General features: G+C 35.7%; 1 protein-coding gene and 1 pseudogene across 1 annotated transcript in view; one reads left to right on the forward strand and one right to left on the reverse strand.

The window, feature by feature from the left end:
• LOC122743174 (cilia- and flagella-associated protein 43-like) overlaps window positions 1-24,095 on the forward strand; it is a 123,637-nt gene that overhangs the window by 43,361 nt on the left and 56,181 nt on the right. Inside the window, 6 exon segments of the mRNA XM_043987939.1 lie at window positions 8,511-8,595; window positions 11,963-12,003; window positions 12,006-12,109; window positions 19,588-19,691; window positions 20,387-20,527; window positions 21,567-21,739. Of these exon segments, the coding sequence (XP_043843874.1) occupies window positions 8,511-8,595; window positions 11,963-12,003; window positions 12,006-12,109; window positions 19,588-19,691; window positions 20,387-20,527; window positions 21,567-21,739 (648 nt within the window).
• Window positions 18,308-18,622, reverse strand: LOC122743173 (annotated as a pseudogene).

The raw sequence follows: 24,095 nt of genomic DNA on the forward strand, positions 1-24,095 counted from the left end.
TTGTATAAATTGTTCTGCTGGTTCTGCTTACTTCACTTTGCAACAATTTATACATGCCTTCCCAGGTTTCTTTGAAACCATCCCTTTCCTTCCCTTTCTTTATTTTATTTTATTTTTTGTGGGGCAATGAGGGTTAAGTGACTTGCCCAGGGTCACACAGCTAGCAAGTATCAAGTGTCTGAGGCCTGATTTGAACTCAGGTCCTCCTGAATCCAGGGCCGATGCTTTATCCACTGCACCACCTAGCTGCCCCCAAAGCCATCCCCTTCTTTATCCTTTACCCAATCAATAGACCCCTATTCGTTTTTCAGTTCTTTGATGCAATATAAAAAGATGCTATAAACATTTTCATACATATGGATCCTTTTCCTCTTTCTTTGGTCTCTTTGGGATATAAAGTTAGTAGTAGTGTCTTTGGGTTTAGGGGCATGCATAGCTTAACAGCTTTTTGAGCATAATTTCAAAGTGCTTTCAGAATGGCCAGACCAGTTCACATTTCTGTGAACAGTACATTAACATGCTTATTTTCCCACAGTGCTTCCAAGATTTGTCATTTTTCTTTTTTGTAATCTTTGCCAATCTAATGGGTGTGAGGTAATACCTCAGAGTTGTTTTAATTTGTATTTTATCATCTAATTATTGGTGACTTATTATATTATTATTATATTCACTATCTAATTACTAGTGATTTAGAGCATTTTTCCACGTGGTTGTGGATAGCTTGGATTTTCTTCTTCTTCCCTCAAAACTGGCTTGTCCCTTGACCATTTATCAATTGAGGAATGATTTGTATTCTTATAAATTTGAGTCAGTTCTCAATACATCTTAGAACTGAGATCTTCATAAGACCAAGGACCACCTGTTCATAGGACCATCAGAGAAATTTGCTACAAAGATTCCCCAATACCCTCCCCGCCATTTCCTCTTCTAATTTGAACTTAATTGATTTTGCTTGTATACAAATTTTTTAATTGTATGTAATCAAAATTTTTTACTTTACCTCTTATTAGTCTCTCTATCTCTTCTTTGGTCTTTAGCTCTACCACTATCCATAAATGTGATGAGTAATTATTTCCATGTGTCTCTAATTTACTTATGATGTTGCCCCTTATGTTCAAATAATGTGCCTATATGGAGTTTGTCTTCAAAAGTGTTGTGACATGTTGGTTTATATCTAGCCTTTGCCAAACTATTTTCCAGTTTTCCCAAAAGTTTTTGTCACGTGGTGAGTTCTTGATCCAATACCTGGGATCTTTGGATTTATCAAGCCCCAAATTACTGTGCTTGTTTCTGTATATTGTGTATGTAATCTGTTCCACTTATCAACCTCTCTATTTATTACACAGTATTAAATTGTTTAATGATTACAGCTTTGTAGTATAGTTTAATATTTGGTACTGCAAAGCCCCCTTTCTTTCCATTTTCACCACCCCTACACACATACAGAGTAATTCCCTTCAATATTCTTGACATTTTGTTCCCCTAGATGATTTTGTCATTATTTTTCTAGCTCTATAAAGTAATCCTTTGATAATATGATTAGTATGGAATGGAATAAGTAAATTAATTTAGTTAGTAGTAATTTTATTATATTGGCTTAGCCTACTTATGATCGATTAATATTTCTTCAATTATTTCTATCTTTATTTGTATTTTGTATTTAAAGATGTATTACTGTTTTGTAATTGTGTTCATATAGTTCTTATGTGTGTGTTGACAGGTAGACTCCCAAGCATTTTTTTGTTATCTGCAGTTGTTTTAAAAATATAATTTCTCTATCTCTTCCTGCTAAATTTTATTGATAATATACAGAAATGATGATTTGCATGTTTATTTTAGATCCTGAAACTTTGCTGATGACATTATTTTAATGAGGTTTTTTGGCTGACTCTCTAGGGCCCTCTAAGTAAACCATCATATGTAAAAAGTTATAATTTTGTTTCTTCTTTGTTATGCTTATTCCCTCAATTTCCTTTTCTTGTTTTATTGCCTTAGAGTTTCTAGCATTATATTGAATAGCAATGGTGATATCCTTGGACATTCTTTCTTTACCCTTGATCATACTGGAAAGCCTTCTAGTTTATCTCCATTGCAGATAATGCTGGCTCTTGGTTTTAGATTGATACTTCTCATCATATCAAGAAAAGTTCTGCTTATTCTTAAGCTTTCTAGTGTTGTTGCTGTTTTAAAAACAAAAACGGATGTTGTATCTGGCCAAAAGCTTTCTGGGCATCTACTGACAAAGTCACATAATTTTGTTAATATGTTTAATTATGTTCATGTTAATTACGTTTTCTAATAGTGAATCAGTCCTACATTCCTGGTATAAAAACGGTCTGATAATAGTATATTATCTTTGTGGTATGTTGCTGGAGTCTTTGTCCTAATATTTTATTTAAAAATTTTGCATCTGTCTTTATTAGGTAAATTGGTCTATAGTTTTCTTTCTTGGTTTTTGCTCATCCTGAGTTAGGTATCAAGAATATATTCATGTAATAGAAGGAATTTTGTAGGACCCTTTCTTTTCCTATTTTTTTCAAACAGTTTATGTAGTATTGGAATTGGTTATTTTTTAAATGTTTTGTAGAATTTGCCTATAAGCCCATATGGGATTTCTTTGCATATTAATTTATGTCTGGTTTAATTTCTTTGTCTAAGATAGGGGAATTTAAGTACTCTATTTCCTGTCTTATTGATCTGTACAATTTCTATCTTTGTAATTTGTTACTTCATTTCCATTTCATGTTGTCTCATTGTTTTCATTATCTTTTATGAAATTATTATTTTTGTGATTTGTACTCTTACCCATTCAATCTTTAGGATATAGTTTCCAATTTTTTAATCTTCACTTCAAAGGCAAGTTTTTAATATAATTTCATTGCATTGGTAAATGTGTTTAAATCACTGTGCAAAAGGGTGCAAGTAAGAAGAAAGGAATGAGAGACTGCAGATTGTGGTGGTCAAGCTAAATCTAAATAGTTTCAAGATCTATAGCAACCAGCCTCCAAAGGCAGCAGTATCATTAAAATGTGGAGACTGTAGTGTTATTTCAGTCACCTGAACATGGAAAAAGCAGATCTTAGTAGCTTTTTCCTTGTAGACCAGCCCTATACTAGCTTCCCAAAGAGCTATTTAAATGCATTATTTGTGAGAGTTTAAAATTCAGCAAACAAATCCCAAATTTTAGACATTTATATCAGGTTCAGAAAAACAGAAAGTGAAGTTATTATATATGTGTGTGTGTATAGATATAAGTATACTTATAAATGTGTGTGTGTGTATATATATATATATATATACACACACACACACACACACACATAAATATATAGCACATGAAAAGTGAGAAAACATCCTCTGATGTATTTGTTTCATTCTATTCAAACAAATAAACTCAGATGTATTTTGTTCTTGTTAAGTCATTTTTCAGCTGTGTCTGACTTTCTGTGACCCCGTTTGGGGTTTTCTTGGCAGAGATCCTGGAATGGTTTGCCATTTCTTCTCCAGCTCATTTTATAGATAAGGAACTGAAGCAAATAGGGTTAAGTGATTTGCCCAGGGTTGTACAACTAGTAAGCGTCTGAGTCCAGATTTGAACTTATGAACATGAATCTTCCTGACTCTAGGCCAGGTACTCTACCCACTGTGCCACCTAGCTGCCCTGGACATATTTTAGGAAATGGATTATTGCCTTCATTTGCTCTGATATGAAAGTTGTGATAAGTTCAAGAAAGTTATTATTCAAATGCTCTGCCAACAAGTTCATAAAGAAATTGTGGTGTAGGGGGTACAAAGCCAGGATGGCAGGTTAGAGGCAGCAACCCAGATGAACTCTCTCAACATCCTCCTACAAACACATTTAAAATAATGCACCAAATAAAACTTTGGAGTGGCAGAGACAACAAGAGTTAAAAATGGGATATTTTTTCTGGCTTAAGTAAACTTAGGATGTCTGAAGGAGAAGTCTGTGACACAAGGGTGGAAGCCCATATGGAATGCACACACATAGAGGCAGCAACAGTGGCTATAGCAGCAGTAGAAGTTTCAGGAGCTCTTAGCTCAGAGAAGGTAAAGGCGTAGGACAACTTATAAGAAAGAGATTCCAGGGGACCCATTGCTGGCACTGGGTATAGCTGGTGCTGATTTGCTACTCTACTGTCCATACACAGTTCTGGGTTATGGTTCCATTGTAGAGAAGAGCATCAATGTATAGTGAAGTGAGCAGAGCTGGGAGGACATTGTGTGTAGTGACAGCAGTATTGTTCAATGAGCAACTGTGAATGACTTAACTACTCTCAGCAGTGCAATGATCCAAGACAATCCCAATGAGGAAGCTTACTATGCACCCCTATAGAAAGAACTGATACAAAGAACACTTGTGGATTGTACATATATAACCTGGTTGCAATCTTGGGGGGGGGGAAGGGAGGGAGGGAGAAAAATTTGGAACTCTAAATCTTATGAAAATGAATGTTGAAAACTACCCTTACATGTAACTGGAAAATAAAATAAATATTTGTTGCTGAAAAAAAAAGACAACAAAAAAAGAAGGTATTGTTCTCAGAAGCTAAAGACCTTTAACTCAACTAGAGACCACCTTCAAGTCCAGTGAACAATGGATTTGGATGACGCCTCCCAATCAGCTTGAAGCAGTGTGTAAGGACCACCCATGCTCTGGACCTATAAAATGCTTCTATACTCACTTTGAGAGGAGTTCCTGATTAAAGCAGGCTCATGGTAGACTTGAGGAAGAACCCGACCAGGCTGGAACTCTAGGCTAGATAGACCTTTTCTGAACTTTCTGACATACCTGGTATGTTGTAACAAATGCTTAATGCCCCCCCCCAAAAAAAAAATCCCTTTTACAGAAGATAGATAATAGACTAAATATCATGGGGAAGGGAATAAGATGGAGGGAAACAGTTAACAACAGTAATTGTGAAAAAGTGATAAGGGGGAAAAATTGTACAAAAATATTTATAGCAACTCTTTTTGGTGGCTAAGAATTGGAAATCAAAGGAATGTCCATCCATTGGGGAATGACTAAAGAAGCTGTGGTATATGATTGTGATGGAATATCATTGTGCTACAAGGAATGACAAGCAGGATGATTCCAGAAAAATCTAGAAAGGCTCATATGAACTGATGTATGGTGAAGTGAGCAGAACTGGGAAGAAATTGTGCACAGTGACAGTAGTATTGTTCTATGAGCAATTGTGAATGACTTAACTACTCTCAGCAATACAATGATCGAAGACAATCCCAAGGGACTAATGGTGAATCATACTATTCACTCCCAGAGAAAGAACTGATATTGATTAAACACAGACTTTTTAAAAAAAAAAAAGAGCACATGTGAATTGTACATATATAACCTATATCAGATTGGTTGCTGTCTTGTAGAGTTGGAGGGAAAGGGTGGGAGGGAGAAAAATTTGGAACTCTAAATCTTATGAAAATGAATGTTGAAAACTACCTTTACATGTAACTGGAAAAAATAAAATAAAATTTTGTTTAAAAAAAAAGTAATTCCTTAAAAATTAGAATTAAGCAACTGGAAGCTAATGACTCCACATGAGACACCAAGAAACAATTTTTTAAAGTCAAAAGTTCATAAAAAATAGAAGGAAATGTGAAATATCTCACAGGAAAACAATTCACTTAGAAAACAGAGGAGAGATACTTCAAGAGTTCTTGGACTACCAGAAAGTCACGATCAAAAAAAGAACCTAAATATCATATTTCAAGAAATTGTCAAGGAAAATTGCCTCGATATCTTGGATCCTAAGGATAAAATAGAAATGGAAAGAATTCACTGATCACTCCTGAAAGTGATACCAAAATGAAAATTCCCACTAATATTACAGTCAAATCCCTGATCAAGGAGAAAATATCACAAGCCTGAAGAAAGAAGTAATTAAATATCATGGATCACAGTCAGGCTCACACAAGATTTAGTGGCTCTCATGTTAAAGGAGTGGAAGGCTTGGAATATTATATTGTAGAAGGCAAAAGAGCTAGCATTATACAACCAAGAATGATTTATCCAGAAAAACAGAGTATAATCTTTCAAGTGCATATTAAATGAGAGAATTTTCAAGCATTCATGATGAAAAGATCAGAGCTGAATAGAAAATCTGACATTCAAACAGAAGATTCAAGAGAAGTTTAAAAAGGTAAACAGGAAAGAAAAATCATAAAAGATTCAATAATGTTAAACTGCTTACATTACTATATGTGAAGATAATTCATGTAATTCCTAAGGACTTTATCACTATTAGAGCAGTTAAAAGGAGTTTACATAGGAATGGGGATGAGTCAATTATGTTAGAATGATCTCCCCAAAAAAGAAAAGGTGAGAAAGAGGAATGCACTGTGAGAAGGGAGAAGGGAAAGGTAGAATGGGGAAATTTTTCTCACATAAAAGAGGCACACAAGGAAGAGCATATAGAATGGAAGGGAAAATGTGGGGTGGAGTTGAGGACAATACTTGAATCTCACTCTCATCAGAACTGGTTCAAAAAGGGAAGAAAAAATACACACACACACACTGTGTATGTGTGTGTGTGAGAATATATATATATATATATATATATATATATATATATATATATATATATATATACTCAAGTTATGTATAGAAATCTATCTTACCCAAAAGGAACTAGGAGGAGAAGGGCATAAGAGAAAGGGGGAAGGAATGATAAAAGGAAGATTGGATAAGGGAGGCAGTAGTTAGGTATAAATAGACTTTTGATAAAGGTCAGGATAAAAAGAGAGACAGAAGAAACAGAAGAAAATGGAATGGAGGGAAATACAGTTACTAATTATAATCATGAATGCGAATGACAAGCATACCCATAAAATAGAAATGGGCAGCCAAGTAGATTAGAAATCAGAATTCACCAATATGTTGTGTACAAGACATGCACCTGAAAAACAGAGAGACACACACAGTTAAAATAAAGGACTGAAGCAGAATCTAATATGCTTCAGGTGAAGTAAAAAAGGCAGTGGTAACAATCATGATCTCAGACAAAGCAAAAGTAAATCAAATTAAAAGAGATAAGCAGGGATACTACATTTTGATAATAGATACTATAGACAATGAAGTAACATCAAAATTTTTACAGCAAATTTCTCTGAATAATGGTCTCCTCAAATATATGCAAAATTGAGTCAAATTTATAAAAATAAGAGCCACTTTCCAACTGACATATGGTAAAAGGATGTAAATAAATGGCTTTCATAAGAAGAAATTAAAGCTATCTATGGTCACATGAGAAAATACTCCTTATCACTATTGATTAGAGAAATGCCAATTAAAACAGCTCTGAGGTACCACCTCACACCTATCCTAAATGACATATACTAGAATGGATGAGGGTAAATAGGTGCATTAAGTAAACTGCTGGTAAACTGGTTCAACCATTCTGGAGAACAATTTGGAACTAGGCCCAAAGATTTATGAAAGATGTATACCCTTTGACCCAGTAATACCACTACTAAGTCTATACCCCAAAAAGGTCAAAGAAAAAGGAAAAGGACCTATATGTACAAAAATATTTATAGGAGCTCTTATTATGGTATCAAATAATTGGAAATTGAGGAGATGCTCATTAACTGGGGAATGGTTGAACAAGTTGTGGCATATGATTGTGATGGAATGCTATTGTGCTATAAGAATTGATGAGGGGGGTAGTTTCAGAAAAACCTGGGAAGAACTATATTAACTGAACAAGCACTGACCTGAAATTAAATCTATGTTCAACCACTTGCTGCCTGTATGACCTTCAGCAAATCATTTTTTTTTTGCCTCAGTTTTCTTTTCTCTGTAAATGAGGTGATGGAAGATGGGTTGGAATAGATAAATTTTAAGGTCCCTACTAGCTCTAAATCCTACAATAGAAAGAGTTTGGAATTTCAAGTTCCTGTATAAAAATCTGGCCCATGCTTAAGAATAATAAATATTAAATAATAAATAATAAAATTCTATTCAAGGTCTTAATAACAAGGTGATAATTTATCCTCCTTTTCACCATATTAGCCAAATAGTCACTTCTTAGCCTCTTTTCTTTGTGCCCATCCAGAAGGGGTACTGGAACACAAATCCTATGAAATTCCATGTTTTAAGCACTAATTCTACGAAAGGGCACAAATACAGGGACAACTATGGTGAATTTTCTAAACACCCATGCAAATATATCAGGTAGATTTACTTGTAGTCAATTTTATTAGTCAATTTTCATATTAAAAATAACACAGATTGTCTTTATTTAGTAATTAATTGTTAGCCCCTAGTAAAGGTAATACTCGATGCATCTTTAAATTACAAATGTGATGTTGAAATTTTCACCCTGGCTGAACTGTCATTTCATATGGTTACATCTCAAGCTAAACCAGTAGAGGCTGACTTACCTTAACAGACTGTGGAAAAAAGTTCATTCTTCTATAGAAAACAATTTCCATATTGCTAATTGTAGTTTTTTCTTATTGCATGTCTCTTATAGTCAGTAACCATTTTAGGAGAATTTTATATTTGGTTGATAGAAGATGGATATCCTGTCAGTAGATTACACCTTAAGACAGAGGTATGTATGTAAGAAGTAGGTATTTCTCATGTTAAATGCTATGGCAGCCTGCTTTTTCATTTTCACATGAACAAATCTTCCCTAGAAATGCCTTTCTTTACTAATTTATGTATATTTGTCTCCTGCTATTTCAGAATTTTAGTGTATAAAACTATCCAGTTGACTATGATGTAAAGCATTATTTGTATTCTACAACAGCTGTCAATGTGATACTGGTGTTCCAAAGATGAAATTTCATTAAGTTTAATATCAAATTATGGCAAAACAATGGAAGAGTGAATGAAAGCATCATTTATGTTTCTTATAATTTCTTATAATTCTTATTAACACAGTGCCACCTTGGATGCTTCATACCTTTGTATTCCCTAAGCTTGCCTTAGCACTTTGCATAATACCTGATAAAATCTAAGAATAAAGGTACAAAAAAACCCAACCTTGATATTGTCATCTCTCTTTGATACAGGCTGCCAATGCCACAGAAAACAAAATTTTGAAACGATATTTGAAAAAAAATAATTTTTTTTCCAATTTCATGTTGGAAAAGACGAGTCTGACAAGACTGAGAAAATAATTTTTAAACACCCATTCATTTTACTCATTAAGTGCGAAATAAATGTCTGTGTATCTAGTTTTGCTAGGTGCTATTGGAAATTTAAAAGAAGTAGAAGATATGGCTCTTGCCTACCTGATAACTTGGGGAAATAAGACACAAACATATAAAACAACTGGAGAACTATTGAAGTCATGATAGCATAGCCTACCTTAGATTGTCTTTCCTACAGAGATATCATCATGGAGATTTGGTAGAGTGGGAATGCAGGCACACTAGTTTATAGGCATTAGGCAGAGTTCTTCAAATTTCTGGGGCTTATTGACCTTGAAGGAACTTTGCTTCATGGAGGCTGGGAGAGAAGAAAGCATGGCTTGTATATCCTTCCTTCTTCTCCTTACAAGCCACGGAATAGTAGGCATACAGTCTTCCTATCACTGAAGGCAAGGAACAGTATAAGGGATAGGCATATAGTCTTCCTATCACTGAAGGGAGGGAACTATAGTCTGGGATATGAAGATTCTGACCCAACCCGACTGAGAAATAATAATAAAACAAACAAACAAGTTAGCTGCAGGAAGAAAAGAGAAGAAAGCAGAGGACTGGGCCAGTGAAAGGAAGTCAGAGATGTGGGAGTCAGTTCTGTTGCAGCCAAGTTTCCTCTTTTGGCACATGCTCCTAGCACCACACACCCTATGACTGCTCATAGGCCTTGCAACACTGAAGGATTCCCTCCTCTCTTACAGTCGATATAAACTTAAATTCTTCACAAGCAATATGGTGGTGTAGAAAAACCACGGGCCTGGGACTCAGAAGGCCCTAGTTCTAGTAATGATTTTGCTGCTATATGAACTTGATCAAATGCATTCCTGTTTCTGATCCTGTTTCCTCATATATAAACTGAGGGGATTGGACTAGATTAACTCTAAAGTTCCTTATTTAAGACAATAATAATCACAAGGTATGACTGAAAAGTAATTAAATTGATTCTACAAATCTCAAGTAAGTCACTTTCTTTACTGGTGGTAACTGTTTATGATGTTAATTTCCGTGGTCTATAACAACTAGGTAACTCTTTCTCTGATCCAAGTAAATATATATTGTCCTTGAAACTTTCAAAATCAGTCCCATCTACAGTCAAACCCTGTAATTTCTTCAAAAACCTAGCTTCTTAAACTGTGGTTAGCAACCCCCCATGGGATTGCATAATCAAATGTGGGGATCACAAACAATTTGGCAACAGTAAAAAGGTTATGTAAACCTATTATATACCTATACACCCTGGGTCACATAAAAATTTCTTGGGCAAAAATGGTCGTGAGTGGAAAAAGTTTAAGAAGCCCTGGTCTATAACATATCTAGGAGGAAATTAATCCATGTGGGAAGTGGGAAGGAATCACAACTGAACCCATATGTCTTTCCTAGTTTTTCCCCCACTATATATAATTACTATGGAGGTAATCTGATCACCTTAGTTTCCTTGGCCTAGGTGAAGACAAGTCTCATTTTTCTTAGCTCAATTGAGATAAGAGTAGGGCTTTTTTTCCCCCCAAAAGACAAAAATTATGTAACTGGGGAATAGATAAAACAAAAGGAATTACAAAGGGCAATAAACAGATGAGTTTACAGAGCATGTAACCCTTATCCTAAACTAACTGTGGTATAGCATTTACTATTGTTACTATTGCTCATTTCATCTCTGCCTTGAGTGCTTGAAAGCAAAAAAGGATCTGCAAATATTTAAAGAGAGCAAGGGGTATCAAATTGTCCATAGAAACTAGGTGTGATATTGTCTGTCACATATGTAATACTGCACATTCCCTAGAAGAATTAAGTGGAGAGCTAGGGCTATTAGCAGGATGAAAATTAGTGTTAAGTAATACTTCAGTTGTGATTGTTGATCCTCTCCTTCTGCCATAGTCCCTCACAATAACCAAGAATTTTGAATAGTTTAAATTGAATAATTGATTTTAAATACTTAATTTTGCAACATTATTCATATGATTCTTTTAACCTTAATAATGATTTTATAGTTAAAAGTAAGTCATATAATTATGATTTATAGCTTCTGAACTTTTAATATATTCATGGATACATTTTCTTGTCAAGGGTATGTTTCTTTCTTTTTTCTTTTTTTTTGTGGGGCAATGAGGGTTAATTGACTTGCCCAGGGTCACACAGCTAGTAAGTGTCAAGTATTTGAGGCCGGATTTGAATTCAGGTCCTCCTGAATCCAGGGCTGGTGCTTTATCCACTGCACTACCTAGCTGCCCCCCCAAGGTTATGTTTCTTTTAAAGATTATGTTTCTATGTATCCTTTGGGATTCAATTAGCTTCACCTATCAAGAATAATAATGGTAATAATAATAATAATGCTAATATTTATATTATACATTTACCAAGGGCTTTAATATACCTGATTTTATGTGATCTTCCTATTTTACATATGAAAGGCAGTGTGTTGTAATGTAAAGACAGCTAGTCTTAGAGCCCAAAAGACCTGAGTTCAAACCTGCCTCATATACATCCTGGCTGTATGACCTTGGGCAAGTTACTTAACTTCTCAATGCTCTAACAAACTCACTTAAGATGGTGAAGGTATATTGGTAGAGGGAGTCTCCTATTGAGAATTTATTATACAATAAATTCATAGGTCCAATTCCCAATCCCTATCCTATATTATATACGTTTGTAACTTATGTTAGAACCTATGCTATTTTATTTGTTTCATTCATTCAGTCTTTGCACATCCTAAAGGGAGTTCTGAAGTGAGTCTTTGATGCTGAAGCTAAACATTTGGGATTTATTTTGGCTAGGTAAGCCACTATGGCTTGCTGCCCGTCCTCGTTTTCAGTGGCTGTGGGGGACCACTACCCGGATATGTACTGTTCCTTGACATTTCTGATATCAAATACCCTCGACTTGTTCACAAAATCCTCCTGACCAGATCTTCTATACAACACATTCAGTAAGTATAAGCTGGAAAAGGTGCTATTTGTGGTGTTTTTGATACCTTGTGTGATATGTTAGCTGGGAATACCATGAATCAAGAGTTTTGAGGTCATACCATAAAGAGAGTAGCTTTTGACTTCTTTAATTATTGGTCAAATTATTAGCTATTTTATCCTCTTTTCCCTTAATGTGGAAATGATGATTATTTTTGTTTATTGACAATATACTTTTTTGTTTAATAATTTAATGTTTTAGAGATTTTCAAAATATTATAGAATATTTTACTTTGTGCTATTATCAGGGATTGGTTGTAGGGCATCATGCAGTAATAATATAGCTTTTTGGAAATTGTTTATGTAAACTACACAATTTTTTATTTCAAATGAACTATGGTTGACATAGTATATTTTTATTCATGTCATTTTTCTGGGACTGAAATATTAACCATAGACTAATGTTTCATCATAGGACTGAAAGAAAAGAATTAGAAAGTAGGAAAGGACCTACTTTTACCATCCTCAAAGGGATCCCACTATAAGATACTTGACAAGAAGCCATCTAGCCTTTTCCTTATTTTTTTTATTTTTATTTTTTTGCGGGCAATGGGGGTTAAGTGATTTGCCCAGGGTCACAGCTAGTAAGTCAAGTGTCTGAGGGTGATTTGAACTCAGGGTCCCTCAGAATCCAGGCTGGTACTTTATCCACTACACCACCTAGCTGCCCCCTAGCCTTTTCTTAAAAACCTTCATAGGGGGAATCCTTCACTCTTGAAGCAGCTTTGGTCAGCTCTAATTGTTAGGAAGTTTTTCCTAACATCAAGCTTACATTTGCTTCTTTGCATCTCCATCCCATTTGCTCCTAGCCTTTTTTCTGGGTCCAAACAGAAATCCAAATCTCTCCCTCCACCACCTCATTCTCTCTATTACATCCAGTCACCCTGGGATTAAGCAGAGCTGTTTACTTACAAAAGGAACAAGAATTATCAATTCAGAAATATAAATTAGAGGTAAAGTAGGGCCTGAGTTCATAAATCATCATTATCTCTGTAGGCCTCTGAAGCAGAATCTTCTGACTCATCTAAGAATCCTTTCATCTTTCTCAAATTTGACTTATAAAAGATTGCCAGGTGAGTTAACTCCCTCTTTTCTAAGGAAGTGACAGCCTCATCTTTTTTTTTTTCATCATTCCCAATACCTCTTTAACCTTTAAAGCTTAAGAAAACTGTGTCTGGGGTAGAGGAAAGACATGGGTTTTGGGATGAGGAGACTAGATCTAAGACTATGATAACGATTAGATGTGTGACCAGGGAAAATTATTTGATTCCCTGAACTTCATTGTCATGCAGCATGACAGAGAGAGGACTAGACTTGAATCCAAGACATTTGAGTTCTATCTGTGCCTCAGATGCTTACTTGACTATGAGACCAAGGGCAAATTACAGAGCTCAGAGCGCTTCCTCACCTGTAAGATGCACATAATAATCTTTGCACTACCTACCTCAAAGGGTGTTGTGAACAATGTATTTTGCAAATCCTAAGTGGTATATACATTTGAGTTTCTTATTATTAGATTATACATGGAAGTTAGCATAGTCGCCACAGGGAAATTCGAATTAATAGGGCATTTCTAGAAAGGTTGGTTCACAGTATTTTATCTGACTCTTTCATGGTTAGGCAGAACAAGTTCCTGAAATCTTTTTCCTGAAACCAGCCACTTGCTAATAATGTTTTGTCGTCTCAGACAAGGTAATAATTGTCAAAGAAACTGACGGGTTATGATAGTTTTCCCATCACTTCAAAAACATGATGAAATACCACCTTGAAGGTTCACAAATACAAATCCTCCATAACAGTTATATATTTTATTAAAGGAAATACTTAAAATTACCACCTAAAAGAGAGGCTGATACTGAAAATGTATTATCCTCTTAGACTTACTGTATTTATTCAGAATTATTTGTAAAAGTCCATTTTTATTTCTATTCCTAAGGAAGATGGATTAGATGTGTTCTGTGTGGCCTCAAAGGACACAGAACTACTACCAGTGAGTAGAAGATATAGAAAGTTAGATTACAGGTGACTCCACAAAGCCAATGCCTCATTGTGGAAAGAAAGTAACCCTGGCTCCCTGAAGGCTATACTGATACAGCACACACTTTGGCAAGTTCATGTTAGCTGTAAGTAATTACTGCCCAAAAAACAAAACAAAACAACTAGTCTATTTTCTGAGGATGACCCTAGTTAATTTCAAAGTTAGGTGGTCTGGTCATGCAGACATTAATTCTTTGGCCATAGTAATCTAGAAATCAGAACAATACAAAAATGGCCTTCAGGCCTAGAGAGACTCCTTTCTGTTCTACAATGACAATGGACGTGCAGCAAAAAGGGGATCACCCAGTCTACACATTTTTTGTGAAGACAGCCTATGGATTTAGGAAGCTTCACTCTTGATTAATGACTGGAATAACTGAATTAAGTCATTCTTGACATTCTCATGGTAAACAAGTTGAAACGAAGAAGGAAATTCCAGTAAAATGGAAGATTTACTCACAAGTTCTCATTGAAGACATAAGTGAAGGAGTTGATGGAATTGGTCTTACGGCTTAAACAAAGGCAACAACAAACATTATTTTATAGATTATTAGATTGTCTTATATTGCAGGATTCATGATAAGTATTTATAAAAAGACTCCTATAAAAATCATTGTAGCATATGCATCAACATTTGCTACAGAGAAGGAAGAGGCAGAGGAATTCCATGAACTTTGTAAGACTCTCCAAATGAACTCAATATATATTTTAATACTCAATGACTTCAGTGCAAAGATGGGAAGAGATGAGGATGGCATATCACATGTTGGAAAGCAGAGTAGGAATAAGGAATGAGAGGCCAAATAATTGTAGTCTCCACAGAAGTTTCATGCCTATACATGATGAATTTTTTATTTGAGAAAAGAATTAATGCAGAACTAAAACAATTGCATCCTCACCTATTTAAATGTTACTGATGATGAAAATGTGACATGGATAAAACAAAGGATATAGGGACCAGTTATAATAATTTTCATATAGAAGTTTAACTAATATAAATCAATTACCATAATGAGGACACCTAAAGAACTTAAAACAATCTTAGCAAATATTTGACTTACTTGTCAAGGGGATAAATGTGGTAGCCAAGAGCAATACCAGTGCAGAATGTAAATTCACTTGTAAGATTTTACAGAGGAGGATGGCAGAAGATTGTGAGCTGCATTATAATCAGAAATTCCACTATGTTTATTATTTACTGATTTTGAAAAAATTGTTTCAAGAGAGCTAAACACTCTCTTTAAAGGTTCTCTTCCAACAAGATGTGTCCTATGTACACAAAACATAAGGTGTCTCAAACATCCTAACCACTCATTTTCTCAACCTATTCACTTCCTATGATCTATTTCTCTATGACATCACAATCATGTCATACCCTTGATACCAAAGATTTTCATACCCTTGATCTTCTCTACAAATGAACCACTTCTATGTTCAAGAAGCCTGAAATCACCTCATTTGACCATAATCTATTGTCTTGCCACCCCTCACTCTAACTTCTCTTGTCAAACTTTACTTTTCAGCCATACCACAAGGGGTCCCTTGACCCCTCAGTTCTTTCCCAGGCCATCTCCTTTGCACTTGCTCTTCTCTCCTGTTTTCCCCATCTTGACCCCTTGGTGAAGTAGTTCAACTCTACACTGCCCTCTTTTCTTAATTCCCTTGCCCCTTATCATTTCACCAATGTATCCTGCCAAGCCTCAGCCTTAGATCACTTCCACCTTCCTCCATTTCCTCTCCCACACATGTGCTAATAAACAAAGGTGGAGAAAACCACACAACCATTTTGATTGAGACTACTACAAATTTGTTACACAACCCCAACTGGGCCCTGATTGCTGGCTACCAGGAAATCCTATTGTGCCTCCCTTATCAGCTCACTGCTGCATTATCTACCTTTTCATCCTCCTCAACCTCCCATGGCTCCCTCTGCTCCCACCCTCTTAGCTGGGAAACACCTCATATTTTACAGAAAAAAATCGAGGCCATTTGCCATGATTTCCCTTTTCTCCTCTTCCTCATCTCATATCACCCATATGCCTTCTGCCTCTATCTTCTTTGTGCCATTTTACATGAAGGGGTGGCCTTACTTCTTACCAAGGCTAACCTCTCTACCTGCACAAGAGATCCTATTTCATTTCATCTCCTCCAACATATTGCCCTTCTGTCATCATCACTTTTTCACATATTTCTATCTCTGTCTATTGGTTCCTTTCTTACGGCCTACAAACATGCCCATATCTTCCCTCACTGGATCCTTCCATCCCTGCTAACTATCATACTGTACCTCTTCTGACCTCTGTAGCTCAACTCCTTGAAAAGGCTATCTACAACAGGTGTCTCCACTTTCCCTCACTCGCTTAACTTCTTACAATAATAAGGCTTTCAACTTTATTATTCCACCTAAACTGCTCTCTCCAAAGTTTCCAATGATTGTCAGATCCAATGGCCTTTTCACATTCTTCATTTTCTTTGACCTCGCTGCGGCCTTTGGCTCCCCAGTGCTCTCTTTTCTGTGGGGTTTTGGGACACCATTCTCTCATGGTTCTCCTACTTATCCTTTTCAGTCTCCTTTTTTTGATCCTCATCCAGATCACACGCTCTAACCATAGGAATACTCCAGGGGTCTGTCCTGGGCCCTCTTCTCTTTTCCTTCTATACTATTTCTCTTGGTGATCTTATGAGCTCCAGTGTATTTAATTACCATCTCTATGCTGATAATTCTCAAATCTACCTTATTCTGCCCTAACCTCTCTGCTGACCTCTAATCTCATATCTCCTCCTGATTTTCAAACATTTCCAACTGTAACCAGTAGACATTTTCAATTCAACATGTCCAAATGGAACTCATTAATCTTTCCCCTTAACCCTCCTCACCTCCTAACTTCCCTATTACTGTCAAGAACAACATGATCCTCCCAGTCCCTCAGGCTTGCAACCTTGGCATCATCCTCTACTCTTCACTATCTCTCAGCCCACGCCCACCCCTACCCCTACCCCCACCATTCATTCTGTTGTCAAGGTCTATCAATTTCATTTTTGCAGCATCTCTCAAATATATTCCCTTCTAACCCCTGATACTGCCACTATTCTGGATCAGGCTCTCATCGCCTCCCACTTTGACTATTACATTAGACTGCTCTTGGGTCAGCTTAGCTAATGTTACTCCTGACTCCAATCCATCCTCCATTCAGCCATCAGTGAGTTTCCTAAAGTATAGGTCTGACCATGTCACCTCCTCTTGCATTTTAGTGTATTTGACAGATGTTACAAAGGTCAGATTGACAGACCTTGGCAATGGAAATCATCTTAAAGAGTCAGCATTATGATCTGTTTTGGCACTTCACCCTAAGGGCCATGGGACCTTTCCATCTGACTTACAGCTGAAACCTTCCATATGTGTTGCCTCCCCATTAGAATGTGAACCCCTTGAGGGCAAGGATTGCTTTAGTTTACTATTTATATCATCAGAGCTTAACACAGTGCTTTGCACATAGGGAGCTCTTAATAAATACTTTATTCATCAATCTATACATATGCATGTATGTTATATATATATATATATATATATACACATACATACATACATACACATACATACACAAATAAGAGACTACAAATGGATAATTGGTACCAGAATTAAACAGGGAAAGAAAAATGGGTAGTTATGACTTTGAAAATATTTTAAACTCCTTTAATTAATTACCCCATAATTTCTCCCTGAAACAAAGGCCTATCTTTTTTTTTTTTAACTAAAGAGCATTTATTGTATTCTCTACTAAGCCTTTGAGTTCTGAAGACAATTAAATTCTGGAAAACCCTAACACAGAAGGGTAAGTACAGTGAACATTATGAAGCAGATATGAACAGCAGGAAGAACTGTAACCAAGTGCTAACTGACCAAAGGAAATTTTCAGCTCCTTCTTAGTAAAAAAGAAAAAGAAAGTAGGGAGGAACAGGGGCTTCAGATTGAACAAGACAAAAATCTCCTAATACTTTCGACCTTGGCTAGATTGTAACAAATGGAAATGAGACTTCAATAATATGAAGCTTCCACTACAGAACGTTGTACACACCTGTTTTCCAAGCCCTCTCCCCCCATCCCCCCAAGGCTGCCACTTGGATTATTTGCCATCTTGTTGGGCCTGCCGACCGAGAGGCACATAGATCTTTTCTTTGATCCAATCTTTGTTGTAGGGTTGATATGTCTGAGTGTCCGCTCAGTACACAAGGCAGCTAAGATCTGCCAGATCATCAATGAAATCAAACAACTGACCGATGTCATATGTGACTGAGGGACTGTTGGGATTCCTTCTCTTCAGATGTTCTTCATACATTTTACAAACTCCTTCCATACATTCATTCACTGATTCATAATCAGCATACGTTCGGCCTTCTGGCCTCTTGGTAGGCTATACCAACAAAATGGTATGAGACATTGTGCCGAGCTCCGCGCCACAGCCACTGCACTCAAGCTGAGCCGCAACACTCAAGGTCTATCTTTTTAATACCGATTTTCCTACAGTGATACTACATAGAAGGAATGGAATAAATGAGATCACCAAAGAAGTTAATGCTTGAAAAAGAAAATAGTCTGCCCATATGATGAAAGAAAACAATAACTAATGTACAATCTGTGAACTCCACTGGTATTCTGTTGATAACAAAAGAAAGTAAGAAAGTATCTCAAAATATTTGGTGGGACCCCTTTGGTAGAATTGTGGAAAGCCATGAACAAAGAAATGGAAAAGCTGGTCGGGTTTGGATGCATTGTCATATGTATGACTGTAGTTAATAAGATGACAGATCCATTTTAGGATAAGGAAGGACTTATTAACAATCAGAGCTCTAAGAAATGCAATGGTGACATTGTGTCAAGGATGGAATTGGGAGTCAGAAGATCTTAGTTTAGATTCGAGGTCTGCTACTTATGACCTCTGTCACTTTGAGGAAATCACTTAATTTCTCTAGGGTCAGTTTTCTCATCTGTAAAATGGGGAAAGGCTGGACTAGATCACCTCTAAAGTCCTTTTCACATATTCTCTTTTTTTGTTGTTTTGTTTTGTTTTTTAAATTTTTTTTTTTTTTTTTGGTGAGGCAATTGGGGTTAAGTGACTTGCCCAGAGTCACACAGCTAGTAAGTGTTAAGTGTCTGAGGTCAGATTTGAACTTAGGTCCTCCTGAATCCAGGGCCGGTGCTCTACCCACTGCACCACCTAGCTGCCCCTGTTTTTTTGTTTTTTGAGGCAATTGGGGTTAAGTGACTTGCCCAGGGTCACACAGCTAGTAAGTGTCAAGGGTCTGAGGCTGGATTTGAACTCAGGTCCTCCTGAATCCAGGGCCGGTGCTCTATCTGCTGCTTATAATAAGAAAAAAAACTATAATACAATTTATGTTTTTCTAGTTATGATCAGCACGGTACGTTTTTGATAATTGGAACATCTGATAGACATATCTTCTTATTATCTTCCAAAGCCTCAGATATATTCAAGATTATTGGATTTTCAGGTAATATACAATAAGAGGTACTATTTATTAATTTAGATATTTTTAGCGTCTTTCCTCCAAAGGGTCAAAGTTCTGAGAATGAATGAACTATGATTGAGTATAACAACTATGATGGTGAAGTTTATAAAACTTTTCACATTGTATTTAGAAATAAGAGTTTTGCAAACACAGAAGTTTGGAGACAAGTTGCATATAATAATCAATGGCTTTTGGGCTTCAAATGATAAGTTATGTTGATTCCTCCTTGAATATTATTACATAAATATTTGACTTTTAATAAAGAACTCCAGCTTGTGTTTTGCTGCATACACATCCTTTATTTGTCCTATATACAAATCACTGAAATCACATTAAGCTTCAGGTATGATGGAAGTAGAAATAATTTTAGGTTACATATATGAAAACTTCTTTCATACCCTTAATGTCACTGTATTCAAAATGTGAAATGCCAAAAATACTATAAATCTAGAGTCTTAGAGACTTGCTAAAAGAATATGCTATTTTATAAATAAAATGTCTACTTTGGATTGTAGAATCACTCTATAAATAAAATCTTATTGATCCCACCAGAAGGTTCAGATGCAGAAATTTAGTCAGAGTAGCTTGTAATGAGATATTTTAATCTGAATAAACAAATTTCTTAAAATGATCACCAATGACAATTTCTCTGTGTGTCTACTAATGTCTATTTTCAGAAGTGAGTGGTAACATTTTACAAATATCTACAGTTTGTGTTTGGGGAACTGACAAAATTCAAGTAATGGTACTTACAGAATCTTCAGAAAATGAAAGAAGCAAAGTAGAAATGTTCACTCTGGCTGATGAAGTCTTAGGAGGTAATAAAGGAGTATAATAATAGTTACTGTTATTAAGTATAATTATTATAATAATGATTATATATTACTATTTTATATTAAGTATACTATTACTAACTTCCTCCTGAGCCTTTTACTTTTAAGCCTATTGGAAAAGTTTGCAGAACTGAAACCACTGGTAAATTATTTGGGTTTTTGGTTATTTTTGTTTCATAGCCTCAGATATACTTTTAGTAAGTTCAGTTAGATTGTATGCTAGTTATTTTTAGTAAGAAAGATGTAAGGAAAGCTTCCCCAATAAAAAGAGATGTGTAAAAATAAATTCTCCAAATTGACTTATTATATAGATGCAAAAGAAGTTAATAGCTATAAATAAAAACATCTGTTTGTAGGTGATATTTATACTTAAGAGTAGTATAAGACAGCCAAAACTACCAGCATGCTTTTATATTTGTTTTAGGCTTCTTCGTACACCCATGAATTATTTTATTCTACATATCTATAAAACTATTGGGTTTTCTAAGTTCCAAGAATATAAGTGATCTACCCAATGGCATACAACTTGTTAATCCTAGAGGACCTCAATGGACAACTTGCATTAGTTGACACAATACATTTTATTTTATCCACAGGACAAAGAAAATAGATATTAGGATGAATTTTTTATTTCAAAGGAAATTACAATATCTACTTCTATTTCTATTCTATTCCCTTTATATAGATAAGAGAAAGGACTTGTCAAATATATTTCTCTATAAATTGATTCACCTGGTCCTTATAGAGTTATTATTGAAGCAGAAAACAAAATGTATAAATAATTCTAAAAGACTCAGATTTATTTCACCAACTAGTGTGGCTTAAAGGACCAGAATTTTTTTAAACCTCAAAGAATCAAACAAATTTTTGTTCTTGTGATGTGACTTGTTCTTCTAATGTTAACTAACCTTCTCAAACATTTTTGTTTTTCATAAATAGCACATTACATAATATCCTTATTGGTTTTAAAAGTTAAATTACAAAAATAACTAAAGTGATTTCTTCTCTTCCCCAAATCTTATAGATTCTGCCAAATATAGTGATGAAAGGGGGAAACTGAAAAATGAATTATTTGCAAGGACACTGTATGAAATAGATCATCCCTTAACCTCTGCTATCTTGGATTTCGATTGTGAAAAAATACATGGCTTTTGTAGGCACGTGCCCTATATCTGTACCTATGGTATTCCTCAAAAGGTATTCCTCTGTTGCCATTAATATAGCAAAATATATCATTTTCCCTTAATAATTAAGTAAAATAAAATATATGGATTAGGTTGCATTTTCTTGGCTCATCCCAGAGGATTTTAATTGACATAATCTTTGCTGATCTTGGCTTCAGGTTAGCCTCATTTAGAGCCTATAATAAAATAATCCATAAATATGTCAGTCAGTAAGTATTTAGATTTCATGAACATTTAGGGGCAATAGGCAAGATCAAGGTGATGACCATTCTCTGTGTAACTGAGGTATGGTTGTTGTTGCTTGTCCTCTGTTCTCAAAAAGGACCACGACATCACCCTGATGACTTGCACTGAATTGGATTTAAGTGACGTAGGGCTGAGCAAGATCACCAGCCTCACTCTCTCCTCCAGAGCCATCTGGATCCAGTGACAAGATACACATCAGGACAACTGGAGATGGCCCTGGATGTTTTTTTTAAGGCAATTGGGGTTAAGTAATTATGCCCAGGGTAACATAGCTAATAAGTGTCTGAGGTCAGATTTGAACTCAGGTCCTCCCAACTTCAGGGACAGTGCTCTATCCATTGTGCCACCTAGCTGCCCTGAGGTAGGGTGGAGGTCATAGGAAATGAGTAGATTGAAGAAGTGGAAAGACTTTTTTGAGAAGTATCAATATATTTGTTGAAGTGTCCTAGTACAAAGGAAGAGGTCGGGGTGGCCTGTGAGACAGTCACTGAACACACTGAGGAAGAAAGGCGATATCCTGGGGATCAAGAGATAACACCTACCATAATCTTGACTGGATGATCAATTTGTGATAGAAGAGTCTGGAAACAGCAATGAGGGGCAAAGAGCATTCTAAGTCTCCCATCACAACCAGTGAGGGTATGAATTAAAGTGCAACCTCCAGAGTACAATGTTATGAAGAAGGAGCCAGATCTCAGTGAGAATCAGAGGCTGGAATGAGAAAGGAAAATGTTTAAGATAAAAGCAAGTTTGTTCACTATGGAGCAACCTTTCCAGAGAGCAAACTGGAATGGGTAGGTAGATCTGGAGTAGAATATTGAGGGGCGACACTAAAGGGGGTGGGAACACGAGAATAGGAAGTGGTAGGTGGTGACTGAAGTTTTAAATGGCAATAGCAAGAGGTTCATAATCATTGGGATGGCGAAGGCAATATATTCTAACACTGTAACATCACTGTCAGTAGTGAATAAGCCAAGTTTCTTAGATAAACATAAGAAAAAGAGGAGTGCAGATTAGCCTGCATAAGTAAATTACTTTTCTTCTTTTTTTTCTTCCTTTTCCTATTTGCCCTATACCCAAATAAACAATAGAAATGTTTTATATGTTTACAATAGCAGTTGTAAACACATAAGAAAAATTGGGGTGTTTTAGTGAGGTGAAAGCTTAATATAACTCAAAAATCTGACATGCGGCCCTCAAAATCTAATGCTATCCTAGGCAGCATGAAAAGTGGCAGAATGTTCACAACAAAGGAAATGATGGTTCTATTGTACTTTGCCCTACATCTGGAATACTGTGTTCAGTTCTTGGTGGCATATTTTAAGGACATGGACAATAGGAGGAAAAACAGAAAAACCCAAACTATCTTATACCCTAGTAGAGTGGATCTCAAGAGAGAATATGATTAATATAAGGTTCTACCTTTGGGATTTTGGGAAGGAGAGGAGGAGAGGTGGCTCAAAGGGGTACACTGAAGAAAATGTATGTACCTTTGGAATTTACCAGTTACATTGGAGATAAACATGTACAACTTAAAAGAGACACTAACACAAATTCATTTGTAATTACTAAAATGTTTAAGGAGATTTTTCTTTTTTTTGCCAGGTACCCACAATTGAAAGAACGGGTTCCTTTCCTCCATACTAGGGAGTCTTCTGAAACTATCTAAGATGCTATAATTAAATCTCATTTTCACCAAAATTTGATTTTATATTATACTTTGACTTACGTTATTACAGTCTGCAAAAAGGGTTGTATCCCTATTTGTAAGAACTCACTAGATGAACTGTTTTGTGATCACTTTGGATTTTTTGGTTCTGTCAACAGATGCTTAAATTCAGCAAGAGCTATCTGAATGTCTTAATTTTCTGCCTTTTATTAGTCCTTGGTATTTTAGATAAAGGGAGGAATCTGATTTTGACAGAATCTGCCACAGACAGGCAATAAAAACTGCTTTTGTTGGGAAAATTCCCCTCAATAGGAAGAATCAATTATTTAAGAAAAAAAGATGAAAATAAAGTTGAAAAAAGGGGTGAAATCCCTTAGTCTATACAACCATATGTACCTGCTTACTTTCATTCATAACATGCATTGGTTTTTCATTTATATCAATGATCAAGTTG

Source organism: Dromiciops gliroides, chromosome 2 (assembly GCF_019393635.1).
Source record: "Dromiciops gliroides isolate mDroGli1 chromosome 2, mDroGli1.pri, whole genome shotgun sequence".
In the NCBI taxonomy this organism is placed as follows: Eukaryota; Metazoa; Chordata; class Mammalia; order Microbiotheria; family Microbiotheriidae; genus Dromiciops; species Dromiciops gliroides.